The 16,841-nt window shown below is 43.3% G+C and overlaps 1 protein-coding gene across 2 annotated transcripts in view; it reads right to left on the bottom strand.

The window, feature by feature from the left end:
* PDE6A (phosphodiesterase 6A) overlaps positions 1–16,841 on the bottom strand; it is a 47,170-nt gene that overhangs the window by 8,450 nt on the left and 21,879 nt on the right. Inside the window, exons 9-17 of one of the 2 annotated variants that reach the window (XM_036423441.2) lie at positions 16,034–16,183; positions 15,319–15,462; positions 14,249–14,314; positions 13,874–14,020; positions 12,892–12,999; positions 10,556–10,665; positions 9,149–9,236; positions 8,871–8,971; positions 8,117–8,224 (exon numbers count right to left, since the gene is read on the bottom strand). In XM_036423441.2, coding sequence (XP_036279334.1) covers positions 8,117–8,224; positions 8,871–8,971; positions 9,149–9,236; positions 10,556–10,665; positions 12,892–12,999; positions 13,874–14,020; positions 14,249–14,314; positions 15,319–15,462; positions 16,034–16,183 — 1,022 coding nt within the window. The remainder of the gene's footprint in view (positions 1–8,116; positions 8,225–8,870; positions 8,972–9,148; positions 9,237–10,555; positions 10,666–12,891; positions 13,000–13,873; positions 14,021–14,248; positions 14,315–15,318; positions 15,463–16,033; positions 16,184–16,841) is intronic. The other variant, XM_036423442.2, reaches the window with a different exon arrangement.

The following is a 16,841-nucleotide window of genomic DNA, read 5'->3' as shown; positions in this document are numbered from 1 at the left end:
GTGTGGCTTCAGGAGAGCACTGGACGTTTACTGTGCTTGGCGGGAGAGATGGTGTGAAAATCACTCCCAGCTGTTGGGAAAACATGCCTAAGTGTTTAATAGATAGAGATCTGGTGTGTGGGGGGCAAAGGGGGATAGGGGATGGGGAGAAGGGAGACGGGAGAGGACAATGGGGTACCAGAAAAGCCAATCCAAAGCCTCGTGCCCTAAAGACAAGGCATTACAAGGACAAGAGATGAAGGTGGTAATAAAAAGAAGTGTCCAGATAGGCAAGGCATTTGAGAAGTAAGCTCAGCAGGGCTTGAGGAGTGGATTAGACATGCAGAGTGAGGAAGAGGGAGGTGTCTGGGTGGAGAGTTCGGGAGGACATGGTTATCCTGTAGAAGAGAGTAGGAGTATGTCATGAAGACACTGCATGCTGAGAAATTTATACATATCCTCTTGGCAAGTCGTCAAGAGCAGGGAATGGAGTTGAATGGGAGAACAGTATAAAATGCTATGCAGAACTTTGGTATCAGACATAATTAGATCCTTGGTCTTCTTACTTGCTGCACCCAGGGCAAATGACTTAATGTGTTTGAATCTCCATTTGCTCATTTGTAAAGTGAGATCATCCCTAGCTGGTTTGGCTCAGTGAATAGAGTGTCCGCCTGTGGACTGGAGGGTCCCAGGTTTGATTCTGGTCAAGGGTACACACCTGGGTTTCAGACTCAATCCACAGTAGGGGCAGCCAACCAATGATTCTCTCTCATCATTGATGTTTTCATCTCTCCCTCTCTCTTCCTCTCTGAAATCAATATATATATATATATATATATATATATATATATATATATATATAAATATAAATATAATATCTTATATATATATATAATTTTTTTTAAAGCCTGGCTGACATGGCTCAGTGGTTGAGCATTGACCTATGAACCAGGAGGTCACGGGCTTGATCCTAGGTCAGGGCACATGCCAGGCTGGAAACCCAGTAAGGGACAGCCAATTAATGATTCCCTCATCACTGATGTTTCTATCTTTCTCTCCCTCTCCCTTCCTCTTTGAAACCAATAAAAATATATTTAAAATAATGAAATAAATAAAATGAGATAATCATATTAGACTGGATCACAAAATTCAGATTTTTGTGGATTAAAAACAGTAAAAAGTCAGCAATTTTATAAATCCATCCTAAGATGATTTTGCTAGTGCACGCATTTTCCTCATCTTCATTATCATTGCCTTCATTGCATTAAGCATTTGTTCGGGGTTGCCAGAGGAGTTGGGCTGCCTGGCTGAACCAAGCTGAGCTCCTGCTCACCTGGCCCATCCCCAGAACAAATGTCTCTTCCACACAGCAGTGCAGCTCAGTGGCCCTTCTCCCTGACGCTGAAAATATCCCAGCCAACCTGGACGGGCACCCAGGCACGCCCTGCATTATACCTGGCCTGGCGGGTGTGGCCTGCGGGGAGGGAAGGTCTGAGGGAGCCTGAGAAAGCTGTGGGTGTGCGGGAGACGGGTGGAGGGACTTGGGGTCCAGTCCTTGGTTCTCCACTAGTGCCCCTGTGACAGTTGGTAAGTGGCCTTGTCTCTCTGGGCCTGACATTCCTCATTTGAAAAACATTCGACCAGGAGCTGGCCACTTTTCTGTAAAGGGCCAGATAGTCAGTATTTTAGGTTTTGTAGACCCCAGTGATCTTGACAGCAGCTACTCAACTGCATCGTGATGTGATGTGAAAGTAACCACAAGGTCAGGGCCACTCATCTGTTAGGCTCAGGGTCTAGGGCCCAGTGAGAATGGTGCGTTTAGGGGCCAGTGATAATATTTAATTTTAATTTCTTTTAAAATTAGAAGAAAAAAAGAGATAATGATGAATATATAATAATGAATTTAGCCTGGATTACATTTGTTTTTATATCAACACAATCAGAAAATATAAAAATTTTAATTAGTTTATTTATTTATCTTAATGGAGAAAGAAGGTATGAAGGTAAAGCACTCAGGGCCCACAAAAACGCATAATGCAACCCTCCATAAAATAATAAATTTTTCTATTTACAGGTACTGAAATCTAAATTTCTTCTAAGCTTCATTTGTCAGGAAATATTCTTCTTCTGTTGATTTTTTTACCCTCAACCATTAAAAAATGTAATAGCCATTCTTTTCTTTTTTAAAATATATTTTTATTGATTTCAGAGAGGGAGGAAGGAAGAATGAGAGAGAGAGAAACATCAATAATGAGAGAGAATAATTGTCTGGCTGCCTCCCACATGCCTCCAACTGGAGATAGAGCCTGCAAACCGGGCAAGTGCCCTTGACCAGAATTGAACCCAGGACCCTTCAGTCTGCAGGCTGACGCTCTATCCACCTAGCTAAACCAGCTAGGGCATGTAATTAGCCATTCCTAGTTCATAAGCTGTACTTAGTTCATAGCCCAGCACTAGAGGCTCTCTAAGCCCTCTCAACTCAAGGTTTAGTCAAGAGTAGAAATCCAGAATTAAATGGCAATACATGCAAAGAGTTTTATGAAGAATAGGAAGTAAGCCCTGCCCCCCTCAAGAGTTATTTTAGAATCTTGGCCCCAGAGTAAACAAATGAGGAGGTAATCTAAGAAATAGCTGTGTGAGAGTCTAATAAAGTCAACAAGCCTAGTATGTGTCAAGGAGATAGGTCTGGACCTCCAACTGGAAGGAGCTCACTGACATAGCCAAGATAATCAAAGTACAGGACAGGGGTGATGGTTTTTCCCTCACAACAACCAATTCCAACACCAATTGGGTGTCCTACCCTTACGAGGGATTGAGCCCACAACTTGGGCATCTGTCCTGATCAGGAATCAAACTGGTGACCTCTTGGTGCATGGAATGACATTCATCCAACTGAGCCACTCTGGCCAGGGCTATCCTAATTTTTTATATATGTGTGTGCATACATGTGTATATATGTATGCATGTAGGTCTATATATATGTATGCATGTGTGTCTATATATATGTATATATATCAATGAAAATCTTTTGAGCATGTATATTAAAAGTCTTTCGTTGATCTCCTTTTCATATTTATCTACAACCAAATATATCCATTAATTTACATAAAGATTTTTTTTCTTTAACCATAGGCCTCCAAGTGTTGAAATTTTTTCTTTTCTTTTCTTTTTTAAAGGAGGTTTTTTAAAAATATATATATTTTATTGATATTTTACAGAGAGGAGGAAGGGAGAGAGATAGAGAGCTAGAAACGTCAATGAGAGAGAAACATCGACCAGCTGCCTCTTCCACACCCCCTACTGGGGATGTGCCCGCAACCAAGGTACATGCCCCTGACCAGAATCGAACCCGGGACCTTTCAGTCTGCAGACCGACGCTCTACCACTGAGCCAAACCGGTTTTGGCAAATTTTTTCTTTTAGATTAAGTTATTTATTACTTTCACACAATAAAATATACATGTTGCCTATTTTTAGAAATAATTACCAAACACTCCAAGTAAATGTTTTTGGAGATTTATCTCTTACTGAGACAGGATGGGACAATTTTTTAACAAACCAGTTAATGAATGAATATTTCTTATTGTTAGGTTGAGATAGGATTTAACAGCTATTTTATGCCATTTAAAAAAAATATTGATTTTTTTTTTACAGAGAGGAAGGGTTAGAGATAGAGAGTTAGAAGCATCAATGAGAGAGAAACATCGATCAGCTGCCTCCTACTGGGGATGTGCCTGCAACCAAGGTACATGCCCTTGACCGGAATTGAACCTGGGACCTTTCAGTCCACAGGCCGAAACTCTTTCCACTAAGCCAAACCTGACAGGGCCCATTTTTCAATTTGTATAGATGCAGGTAATTAGAAACCTTGGGAATGGATGGGGTTTTGTTAAAACACTGTCACCCAATTCTTTGAATTCTTTCAAATTAACGGTTAACAATCATATTGTAATCATTATTCTGAATGGTCAATCCGCTGGTGACTCAGCGAGAGTCTCCTTCAGTTTTGCTTAAAGCTAACATTATGATCATTCACTTCCTCAATTTCTGGGAAGTATGCCATAAAGATTTGACTGAGACTCGTCACATGACTGTGACTTACACCCCTCACAGTTTCTCTGTAGCACTTCGGTAATCCAAGATACTCAGACTGGGTTAAGTCTATTAAAACATTATAAGTTATTGCTCCCAGTGTTAAATTTTTTATAAAGTGCTTGTATCGAATAACAATTTTTAACTATTTCATCAAAACTTTGAAGCTACAAATATTTTTTTAAATATTTTTTTATTGATTATGAGAGGAAGGGAGAGAGAGAGAGATAGAAACATCAATGATTAGAGAGAATCATTGGTCGGCTGCTTCCTGCAAAACCCACACTGGGGATCAAGCCCACTCCCTGGGCCAGTGCCCTGACTGGGAATTGAACCATGACCTCCTGGTTCATAGGTCTACACTCAACCGCTGAACCACCACAGCCAAGCTGAAGCTGCAGATTTAACTCATTTAATTTGTGGAAATGTTTGCTCAGACTTGACTCATTTAATTGTGGGATAAACATAATTGGAAATGCCAGTCTTTTACGGTCAATGAAAGCAAGTGAATCAGACTTGTTTCTGTCAGAAAGAATCTGATTTTATTTTTCAACTCAAATAAGCATGCCAGAATGTATCCTGATCATATCTACCTTATCTTTTCATTCTTAATTTTAAGAAAGGTCCAAGTAGATAGATGTGCAGGGAGACTAGATAGATAGGTAGATAGATAAATAGATAGGTAGACAGACAATAGTGATGTGGATGAAATCAAGTGCAGTGACCTTCAGTACTTATTATTGGGGCATCTTTGTCCCGATATCAGGGGCCGTCCCTGACAGTGGTACCTTCACTGAAGGAAGGAAGTTTGTACAATGTCTCAGCTCCTGCTGCTCCGCTGTTCAATCCACATTCTCTTTTGCTAATGCCTTGTTTTGCTTTTAACACAAAATATATATATAAGTCGGGGAAGGCCTGAAGCCCTTCCTTGGGTTAATAATGCCTTGTTTTCGAGTCTTTCAAATACAATAGTTCCCCTGTTTGATGGCACAGAGGTCTTTGCTCCGTAGGAAGATTCGAGAAAGGGCAAGTTTGCCTTTATTTTGTTAAGTGGGAGAGGAGTGAGGGAACTGACAATGCCTCACCCACTGTGCTTTCTTAGGAAGAAACACTGATTCCTGCGAGGCCAACCACACCGCTACCCATCTCGCAAGCCTTTGGATTGGGGAGGTAGCGGGAGGGGGTTGTGTGCCTCAGTCTGAAGTCTACTAACACTACTTGGGCTGTTTCAGTGGTTGAAGTCTGGCCTTTTCCTTTTTGAAAAAATTGTATTTTGGAAATCCTTCCTATCCTTTTTTTTTTTTTTTTTTTTTTTTTTTTTTTGGTAAAGGCTGTATGGCATTCCATTGTGTGAAAAGTAGCATAGGTATTTGCAAAAAATTAGCAAACAGAAACTTCATTTAAAATGTAGTGGGGCCCTGAGCAGTGGTTAGAGCACCTATCTGTGCACCGAAGGGTCACAGGTTCCATTCCCCGTCAAGGCACATACCTGGGTTGCAGGTTCAATCCCCAGCCCTGGTCTTGGGGCACATGCAGGAGGCAACCAATACATGTTTCTTTCTCTCTCTCTCTCTCTCTCTCCCTCCCTCCCTCCCTCCCCCCCTCCCTCCCTTTCTCCCGCCCTCCACTTCTACTTTCTCTAAAAATCAATGGGAAAATATATCCTCAGGTGAGGATCAACAAAACAAACAATAAAAATGTACTAGGGAGGCCAGAAGGAGGAGCTCTCATGCCCTACATAGACCTCAAAGCATAACAGGGAGCTCTCTGTTTATGGTAGTCCTCCCGACTTCCTCTTTCCCTCTATAAAATACACTGAGTGGCCAGATTATTCTGATCTCTGAATGCATAATAATCTGGCCACTCAGTGTGTGTGTGTGTGTTTCTAATATATATTTAGAGACCAGGTGCATGAATTTGTGCACAAGTGGGATCCAGCCAGCCTGACCAGGGGGAGGGGACATGGGCAGTTGGCTGGCCTGCCTGCTGGTTGAACTCCTGGTAGAGGGGACAATTTACATATTAGCCTTTTATTATATAGGATATACACTGAGTGGCCACATTATTATGCGTTCAGAGATCATAATAATCTGGCCACTCAGTATAGTTTCCTCTTTGTTTCAGCAGACTTGTATGCCATGGTTGCTTGTTCTGTATTGCAATTTTTTGTTATTCCTGAGTCAACCTATTTGCTGGCAAAATATCTAGCTGACTTTTTGTGGCCCTACATGGATATTTAAGTTGCTTTCCATCTTTTTTTGGGTGATTACAAATAATGCTGAAATGAACAACTTTGTACACACTCCGTGGCACACAGGTGGGAGGATAACCACAGGGTAAATCCTAGGTGTGGATTGCAGGGTCTAAGAGTATTTACAATCATTGGGGGTGTTGCCCACAGTAAAGGCTGTGCCCATGTGTATTCTCAGCAGTGAGTGAGATTGCCTGTTGCCACTCTTTCTGCCCAGCCGCCATGTGCTACCAAATGGTTTAATCTTTGCCTGGAGGAGTGTAAATGATAATTATATCTCAGGGTAATTTGATTTTGCATTTCTTTTCATATGAGTAGTCTTCTTTTCACATGTTTACACTCCTCTGTAATTCTTTTCTGGGAAATAACTATTCATGCCTTTTGCTCAGTTTTGTATTGGATTAGTCTTTTTCTTGGATTGTATTGACACTCTATTTACTAAGAAATTAGATCTCTCTTTTTCTCACTCTTTTTCTCAGAAGTGCTGCAGATATTCTTCCCCAGGTTGTCACTTGCATTCTGACTTCAGCTATGCATTCCTGTGTGTGTTGTGTAGAAATCCCTAATTTTTAGGTAGTCACATTTACAAGTCAACTTACGACTTTCGAATTTTATGTCTCACTTAGAAACACTTACTCTGAAATTATTCTTTTTAATTCTATCAATTATCCCCAAAAATGAAGTAGACATTCCCCTTGAGATGACCTTACATGAATACTGAATTGAGGAGCATAGACAACATTTAGTGTAAAGTCCCCCTACCCAAGAACAGGGTGTTCTTTCCACTTGTTTGCTTCTCGCTGCGCCATTTTGAAATGTCAGGTGAGGCTGCTCCCTGGTCGGAGATCCGAATGTGCCTCTTGCTCAATGGGAGCAGGTCCCATAGCTCCCAAGACTCAGGGGACCCTTGTGGAGGCCCGATGGGACAACTGCAGGGCTGAGGGAATGACAAATTGTCACTTGTCCCCTCTTCCCTGCGCCTGTCCCAGGGGCTGCCCCTTCTCTGATGCAGAGGTTGCTACATTTGTGACTTAATCAAGCCTCATCTCTACAGAAGCATCTGGAGATAAACAATCAGCCTGACACTTCCTTGAGAAGGCCTGGTCTCTGCTGACCATCAGCACCCAGGACCCATTACGGGGGAGCCAGGGGACTTGGGCCACGTATTCACAAAGAGCCTTTCATTGGTGCTTCTCGCCCCATCATCCAAGGAGGTGACTCATGGGAACACATTGAGAGACATGAAAGAAGGTATTTACCAGGAAACTTCTATTTGAGTCCCATTACCAGCCCTCCTGCTAACAAGGCCACGATACATTCTATATAAATCAGGTGACTCGTTTATGAATAGTGCAGCTAGGCTGCAGGACGTTGCCATATAGAAAGGAATACTAAAATGAAGCCACGTGTTTTGAGTGACACATGGTTATCACTCAAATCATAATTAGCACAATGCTCTGTTTTGTTAAAAAAAAAATGTTAAAGTTATAATTTTATCACCAATTCCAAATTATATGAAAGAAACACTTCGAATATTATACTTTTTTTATACAGAGAATAAAATAACACTGTATTGTTTTGAATTTTAGTGCCAAAAAAAAAAAAAGATTAATTATATGCCACGGTTTCTTCAATTCTGGTTTGGAATAACCTCATTTTTCCCCCAGATGCTGAAGGCCTTCAAAATGGACAGTGCCCCAGGGGTCTTCTGAGGGCAGCAAGGCCTGTCACTTCAGTAGCTCATCTTATGACCCAGAGATAAGAGGATCAGGGTTTAAGCCCCAACTCAACTCACATAACGATTTCTTTCCGCGTCTGTTCCAGCATCATGTACTGCGTCCACTCCTGTTGCGTTTCAAATGTCTTCGATTGATCCACGATCTTTTGGAACATGGTCCTCTTTCTATAACACACACCGATTTGTTAATGGAGTAAATCATAAAATAAGACATGCCTGGGCTTCTAACATCGGCTGTTTCAGAAAGAGGCTTCTTAAAATAACATGATTAACAAAACAACGTTAAAAGAACCAGGGCCTGGGAGTGAAGACCTAGGTTTCCAATCCAGACTCTGTCAGGCTTGTTTGTTATCTGATCTTAGCAAATCTCTTTCCCTGGATCTCAGTTTTCCATCTGTACAATGGGAGCAATAGTATCTAACTCATGGAGCTGTGGTGAGAAGTAGTGGTCCATAGCACAAGGGTTGTGCCTGGCACACGGTACATATGAATCGCTTGGAGCTATGGTGTTTCTTATTGTAATAATCATTGCCATTGCTATTATTCTTTTATTTAATTTTTAAAAAATATTTTATTGATTTTGTACAGAGAGAAAGGGAGAGAGATAGTTAGAAACATCAATGAGAGAGAATCATCGATCAGCTGCCTCTTGCACACCCCCTACTGGGGATATGCCCGCAACCAAGGTATATGCCCTTGACCGGAATCGAACGCGGGTCCCTTCAGTCCCCAAGCCGACGCTCTATCCATTGAGCCAAACCGGTCTCGGCATGCTATTGCTATTATTCTTAAAATGAGAAGAAATACTAACTTGAAATACAGGGCGAGGTCTGTGGCTATGATGGCTATGTCCATCATGTGGATTGCATGTTCATGTTGCCTGCGATTGAGGTTTTGGAAGATGTTTAAGCCCTAAGGAGAAAATCAGAGGAGAGTTGTGAGAAGTGATGCTAGTGGTAAAGTCACCCAACTACTGATGGTCACCCAGGATGATGGGAGAGGCAGCCCCGGCCAATGGGAAGAGCACTGCCTGGCCACACGCGGCTTCATAGGAGGTGGGAGCTCCTGTGCAGAGGGCCCTCCTCCTACCTCATCTCGCAGCAATGTTTTTCCAAACTCCAAGTGGTGTCTTTCCAAGATGGAGGAGCCATGGAGCTTGGCCAGTGGGTTCTGGGACCTGAATGGCAAAGAAAGAGACACACACAGAGAATCAACATGGAATGGTGGAGATGAAGGTTAAAGACGTCACCCAGTCCTGCCACCTCCTGATTCTACAGGCAGAGAAGCTAAGCCCAGAATAAGAGGAGTTTGTCAGACAGTGAGAGTGGGAGCTGGGGCTAGACGTCAGGTCTCCTGGTCCTTGCTTTAGCGGATTCTGTATGTTTTTTTCTCACCTTCATTTAATAAATATTCATTCAGTATTTACTATGGGTCAAGCAGTGACCTCAGTACTTAGCTTGTCACAAGATAAGATGTAACCCCAATCTCTGGCTGTGGAGCAGCGTGCAAGTATTGAGAAGTCTCAGAGGAGCATGTTCTGGTGCTTGTTAATGACTTACAGGTTATGGGCGTTAGGCAGAGCCTCAGTTCCTCATCTGTAATATGGGTATAACATTCATGCTCTGCCCAGCCCACAAGTTGGTCATGAGGATCCACCAAGATCATGGTTCAAGGACTATGCTTCAGAGTCTATCTGGAATATAAGCTCTGAGAAGACAGGGACTGTGCCTGTTTTGTTCAGCATGTACCTCCTTTGCCTAGCTTAGGGCCTATGACACTTGTATTAGGAGCATTATTAATACAAGGTGGATGAATGGCTATCAGTTACTAACCTCTTGGCTTAAATTAGTTCAGTAGATAGGAAGGGAAGGAAGACAGTGAGGGAGTTTAATGTATTAGTTTCCTTTTGCTGCTATAACAAATGATGACAAACTCAGTGGCTTTAAACTAAAAATGTATCATCTACAGCTCTACAGTTCGGAGTCTAAAATGGGTCTGCAGACTGCCTTTCTTCCTAGAGACTCCAGGGGAGAACTTATTTCCTTGCTTTTTCTAGCTTCTAAAGGCCGCCTATATTCCTTGGATTTTGTAGCTTATCTCCCACTTTCAAAGACTGCAGTGGTAATATCTTCTCTCCTCTCTCACTTTTCTCCTCCCTCTTATAAAGACCCTTCTGATTACATGGGACCCACTCAGATGATCCAGGATAATCCCTATATTTCAAGATCCTTCACTTCATCATAGCTTTGAAGTCCCTTTTGAATTTAGGGCAACATATTCCCAGGCTCCAGGCATTTGGGCGTGGAAATTTGGGTTGGGGATCGTTTATTTGGTTTGTTGCAGGAGTTTACCCAGACCCAAAGGGCAGGAAGAAGTGGGGAGGTGTGGACAGCGGGACTTACCCCCTGGCCAGTGAGTCTGTCTAGGAGCTGTTCAGACTTGGGGCATGACTCCTGGAGTTGGGGTAGGGAGAGGGGCTGGGAAGGGCTGACTCACTTCATCTGGTAGAGGTTGTTGGTGCCTCTATGGTCAATGTCGTGGCAGAAGGCAGCGGTGACCATGGCCAAGGCCTCCAGGTCTGTGAAGTATCGTTTCAGCTTTCCAGTCTGGAAGGACAATCAGAAGTGCCACTCACTCCTGTCTTATAAGATTGGAAGCAGGGCTAAAGGGCAAGCGGAGGGCCTCAGGCTTGGAAACATCCCTGTGGCCACAGAGAGACCAGATGTTTGCCAGAGATGTAAGATTTTCCATGCTGGAACTGGAACTGTCCCAAGCAAATAGGGATAGCTGGTCACCCTCCCTAACTTGAGCGACCTTTGCTGGTCCCATCTCTCTCTGGGCCTCAGTATCCCAATTTGCACACCGGAGGTGAAGGGCATTGGGCAAATGACTGATGAGAAAGTTGCAGCCTCAAGGTTGTAGGATTCGGAGGGGTTTTGAACATGGCCAGACTGATAAAGCTGGCCATCCGAACCTGGTCTACCGGTTCAAGCACAGCCCGCAGGAATCTTCCCATGAGTCTCCCTCAAATACTTAACTTCTTATTGAGTGTCAGAGCAGAGAGTGGGGAAGAACCTGGAGAGGTGATGCTGATTCTGTGACTCTAAAAAAATAAGTCAAGTCTAAGCCATGTCTCTGTCACTTTATTTGGTGACAGGGCCAGAATTCCTGCCTCCAGGCTCCAGTGCCTACTCTGGCCTGAGAAAGGAATGAGAACAAGGAAGCTGGGGCAGAGATTTGCATCATAATCTGCATGGGAAAGCACTTAAATGAAATATAAAGCACTCTGAATCCTCTGAGTCATAAATGAGGAACACCAGCACACGTTAGCCACCCAAGGACACCGTAGCATTGTCTGTAAGGGGGGAAAGCTCAAAAAAGCCCATGTCCAACACTAGTGCTGAGTAAAAAAAAAAAAAAAAAAAAAAAAAAAAAAAAAAAAAAAAAAAAAAAAAAAATTATATATATATATATATATATATATATATATATATATATATATATTTAAACAATACAGGATTCTCTGTAGCCATTCAATTATATCATGAATAAGCCTTGAAAATAGTATACTGAGCAAAATAAACCTGATTCTACTCAAATTCATAAAGATGGAAAGTAGAATAGCAGTCACCAGGAGCTCAGGATTGTGGGGAACATGGAGCTACGTGGAATGTGAAAACGTTCTAGAGATGGATAGTAATGATGACTGTACAACATTGTGAATGTACTTAATGCCACTAAATAGAGTGCCTAAAAATGATTAAAATTTCCCATTATATATATTTTACCATAATAAAAATATATAAAGAGTGTGATTGGTATAATTATCTATTTTCAAACAAAAAAAATGATTATAATTTCCCATTATATATATTTTACCATAATAAAAATATATAAAGAGTGTGATTGGTATAATTATCTATTTTCAAACAAAAAATAATATTATAGAATAATAGTATTTAATCTATATATATGAAAGCCTAAGTGACAGAATGACCAAACAACCAGTTGCTATGATATACACTGACCACCAGAGAGCACACACTCAACACATGAGCTGCCCCCTGGTGGTCAGTGCGCTCCCACAACCAACCTCCCATGGCCAGCCTACCTCCTGCAGTCCCTCCCCCTGGCAAGCCAACCTCCCACAGTTCCTCCCCCCAATCGGCAAGCCTCCAGCACCTCCTTACCCCCCCACCCCCAATCGGCCCCAATTGCTGGCCAGGCTGAGGGGCCCCATCCATGCATGAATTCGTGCACCAGGCCTCTAGTTGATTATAAACAAAACTAGAGGCGTAGTGGACAGATTCCTGCATGGGTGGGGCCCCTTGGCCTGGCTTGTGGGGATCAGGTGAAACCATTGTGAGAGGGCAGGCCAGCCGAGGGACCCCACCAGGCTCCAGGGCATATCTGGCCATCTTGCCCAGTCCTGATCGGCCAGACCCAAGCAGCAAGCTAGCCTACCAGTCAAAGCATCTTCCCCCTGGGAGTCAGTATGCATCATAGTGACTGGATGAATAGTCGGAGGGACAATTAGCATATTAGGCTTTTATATATATGGATAAGGTGTGTGTGTGTGTGTGTGTGTGTGTGTGTGTGTGTGTGCGCGCGCGCGTGCGCACACATACAAATAAGTTTTGAGGCTTCCAGTAGAAAATTTGGATGGTGCTATGTCAGGATTATCTCCAAATAACTGGACTGAGGCTATAATCTTGGAATTCATTTATGCTGGGCATGTACTCTTTTGCATAATCTTAAAAAGCAATAAATAGAAGCAGACAACAACACTGCTGCTGCTGTGTGGAACTTCAAAAGGTTGGCCATGTCCATACCACCAGCAAGGAGAACATGGTCTGCCCCACGTTGAAGCCGTGCCGCCAGTTGTGGTAGGTGATCCTGCGGTAGCCCTTGCTCAGGGAGTACATGAACCGCACCAGCGCCTGTGAACACACACACATCAGTGAGGCAGCGAGGACCGCCCCTCCCCCACTGCCCTGGTGCCCCGCCTGCTTCCCCAGGAGGTAGGAACTAGTCATTGATGGATAATGCTGTGCGAGCCCTTTGCAACCGCTAAGCACTATGGGAATGGACGTTATGAAATCAGGTGGATAGAAGTCACTCCGTTTCTTTCCACTAGTTGGGTTTCATCGTTGATTCCCAAACTATGCCCCAGATTGCTGCTGGCCTGGGAGAAGCTAACAAGAATTTTGCAGGGAAGGAAAACAAAGGAGGACTTTAAATCAGTGGCTTTCAAACTTACTAGAATCACCCAGAGAGATTGTTAAAATGCAAGTTCTGATTCGCTAGAGCTGGAAGAGAGAGATTGCCTTTCTGATACATTCTCAGGCTGTGCTGATGTTGCTTGGGGTAATACTTTGAATCCAACGAATTTGGAAAATTCTGCACACAATACACTCCCACCTTCACCTTCTCTGTCCATCTTCATACCCTTCTTTTACAACAGGAATTCTGCAGCGGGAAAGTCCTTCTTAAATGGATTTAACCCATGTTGCCCACTCTCATTGGACTACAGGACCATTTTTTTTTTTTTTTGCATCCCATGAACTCACAGCCTTCAGAACTCAGTGCCTGAGAACCCACCTCAAGAAGCCAATGCACCCCAAATGCAGAGGAACTGTGTGTTTCATTTTGGATAAATGACTCGTCTGTAAAGTATTAGCAACATGGCTAATACTTTAAATCCCAAAAGCTAAAGGTGTACTCTTTTTAAGAATAGATTAAGTTTACATTTCCAGACTGAGTTTTCAAAGCAAGGAAGCAAGAAAAAGGGAAATCAAAGAGATTTCACCTTACCTCTTGAGGAATATGAAATTTATCTACCACTTTGAGCTCATAATACATCTGTATCCCACATTTCACCAGCTCCAGTTCTGTCAGGGGCAGGTCACTGAAGTGGAATTTATTAATTTCATATTTCTCTGCATCTGGCAGCTCTTCTTGCTATGGAAGGAATAGATAGAGTCAAGTGATTGGGACAAATCAAGTGTTCCTGTGTCTTTCCCTGTCTCCCCCCAGGCCTGTCCCAGTCCCAGGTCTACTGGGAGGATCAGAGCAGAGTTACAAGGGTCACTTTTTGCAAACCTTCTCCCCCCTCTCCTATCCTCCCCCCCATCACTCCCACCCTGGCACGCTCAGAGGACACCTTGTGTTCCGAGGGCCAGTGCTCACCAGGATCTCAGCCAGCTCCTCTTCCTCACATTCCCACGGCTCTTTCCCATACACCTCTCTGGTTTTCTGTCCAAAATAGCAGAGAGAAAAAAATAGGTTACTGCATCTAAGGTCTAAATGCCTCCACTTTTACATTTTCATTTTTCTCCTTTCTCTGAAGTCCTTGCAAGAGGACCACCAACTCAGAGAGGCTGCTGGTTTTGGGGAAGTTCTTTAAAAAAAAAAAAAAAAAAAAAAAAAAAATATATATATATATATATATATATATATATATATATATATATATATATTCCCCCCCACCCCAGAGAGGAAGTGGGGGAGAGAGAGAAACATCAATGATGATAGAGCATCATTGATCGGCTGCCTTCTGCATGCCCCCTACTGAGGATTGATCTTGCAACCCAGGCATGTGCCCTTGACCAGAATCAAACCTGGGACCTTTCAGTCTGCAGGTCAATGCTCTATCCACTGAGCCAAACCAGCTAGGGCAAGACTGCTGTTTAACATTCATGGATAAGCAAATTCAGAGTCGTGGGCTTTGGAGCTGGCATTCAAATTTGAGCTCTGCTACTTACTAACAGTGTTACTGAATGCCTCTGATCCTCCATTTCCTCATCTGTAAAATGGAGTCAAAGTACTAACTGGCATGGCTGGCATGGTTGGGTGGTTGAGTGTTGACCTATGAGCCAGGAGGTCACCATTTGATACCAGTCAAGGGCACATGCCTGTGTTGGGGGCTCAATCCTCAGTGTGGGGCATGCAAGAGGCAGCTGATCAATGATTCTGTTATCACTGATGTTTCTATATTCCTCTCCCTTCTTCTCTAAAATCAATAAAAATATTTTTAAAATATTTTTTTAATACTTGAAAGTAAATTGAAGTGACCCAGCAAGGAACAGCTGTCCCCAGGCCTCACAGCAGCCATTATGTACTCCCCTCTGCACTGGTAGATCCACCCATTCATCCATTTCACTTGAGGGTCTTTGGCAAGCCCATCTCAGCCCACCCCCATCTCCGAGTTTTCAGTCCCCCCTCACTCTGGCCACATGGATAGAAGGAGCTTTACCCACCAGGATTTTCTGGATTTCTTCATTGTCACACTTCACATGATATTTTACCATATCCTGGAAAATATCCTTCCTATATTCAAGTTTGTTCATGGACTCATAGGTATCAGGATTTAAGACAGACCAGCCTAGGAATTGAGCCAAAGACTGGAGAAAGAAAGAAAAAACAATAAAAGGAAAACTGAGAGGCAGAACAGCCAGGTTTGACCCTGCCTCTGTAACTTTGGGCAGGACTCTAAGCCTCCATTTTCTCAGCTATAAAATGGGTTTAATAAACCCTCCACAAAGAGATGTTATGAGGATAAAGTAATGGAAATTCACTTTCAATAAAGTACTAACATACATAAAGCTTCATTCTTGTGCATAATAATGCCACAAAAGGGAATGTGTTGTGTGTATGTGGGGGGTAGATGGGAGCTCTGTACCTCTTGTTTAATTTTACTATAAACCTGAGGCTGCTCTTAAAGGTAAAGTTTATTGATTTTCTTAAAAAAGGGAATGTGGGTTTCTCTAATAACATGTGGCAGTACAGAAGGGAGAGCGAAGAAAGCAGACCTGGAAGTTAAGTCAGAGCCGCATGGACAGGTGAGCTCTCCGCCCTCCACAGATAGGGCAGCAGCACAGTGGGGTTCCCATCACAGGGCCCAGAGGCCACACTTGGGGCAGCGACTCTGAAGCTCTGAATATCAATGGCAGAAGACCTCCTTGCAGACCATACCTCCATGAGGGTCTCGTCCATTTCATCGAAGGGCTTCCCATCTTTGCGATTGTAAAATGTGGCCACCCCAACAATTTCTTCCTTCTTGTTCACAATAGGCATAGAAAGGACATTTTTAATCATCCACCCAGACTCGTCCAGAGGCTCTTTCTGCAAGACAAGAACCAGAGTCGGTTTCCCTGAGTGCCAGGCTGCAGAGGCAGCTGCGATGGACTGCATGCCGAGTCATGGCCCAGATTGGCTAAGGGGACCGAGACAACCCTTGTTGGGTTTTGCATCACCAAACGCTAAGAGCAGTTAGGGGCAACCAGGCCAGCATGGGGGGCAGTTAGGGGCAACCAGGTAGGCAGGTAGGTGAGCAATTAGGAGCCAGTGGTCCAGGATTGTGAGAGGGATGTCCGAGGGGTCCCAGACTGGTGAGGGTGCAGGCTGAACTGAGGGGACTGCTCCCCTCTCCCACTCCCATGCACAAATTTCATGCACTGGGCCTCTAGTAATTCAATAATTGTCCTAGCAGTGGTTTTATTCTTTCTTTCTTAATTGTTTCCTAATTGCTAAAGATTTGTTTTTGTTAAACTTAGCATAGGAAACTCATATATTGACAGGATGCCTAGAGCTGAAGAGGTCAAGAAAGACCTAAACTTTGACCAAAAGAAGACAATATTTTGCTGAAAGAAATTAGTCTAAAAGATGAGGAAGGATCATAAAACATGAAAGAGGTACATTAACAGAGAGAAAAATTCCCTGGCTTGGCTTTCAGGCTCTGCATGATCTGGCCTCTGTCTGCGTCTCCCCCTGCTCCTCCCCA

This window comes from Pipistrellus kuhlii, unplaced genomic scaffold, assembly GCF_014108245.1.
Source record: "Pipistrellus kuhlii isolate mPipKuh1 unplaced genomic scaffold, mPipKuh1.p scaffold_m20_p_8, whole genome shotgun sequence".
Taxonomy (NCBI): Eukaryota; Metazoa; Chordata; class Mammalia; order Chiroptera; family Vespertilionidae; genus Pipistrellus; species Pipistrellus kuhlii.
This window is presented reverse-complemented; position numbering and strand designations above follow the sequence as displayed.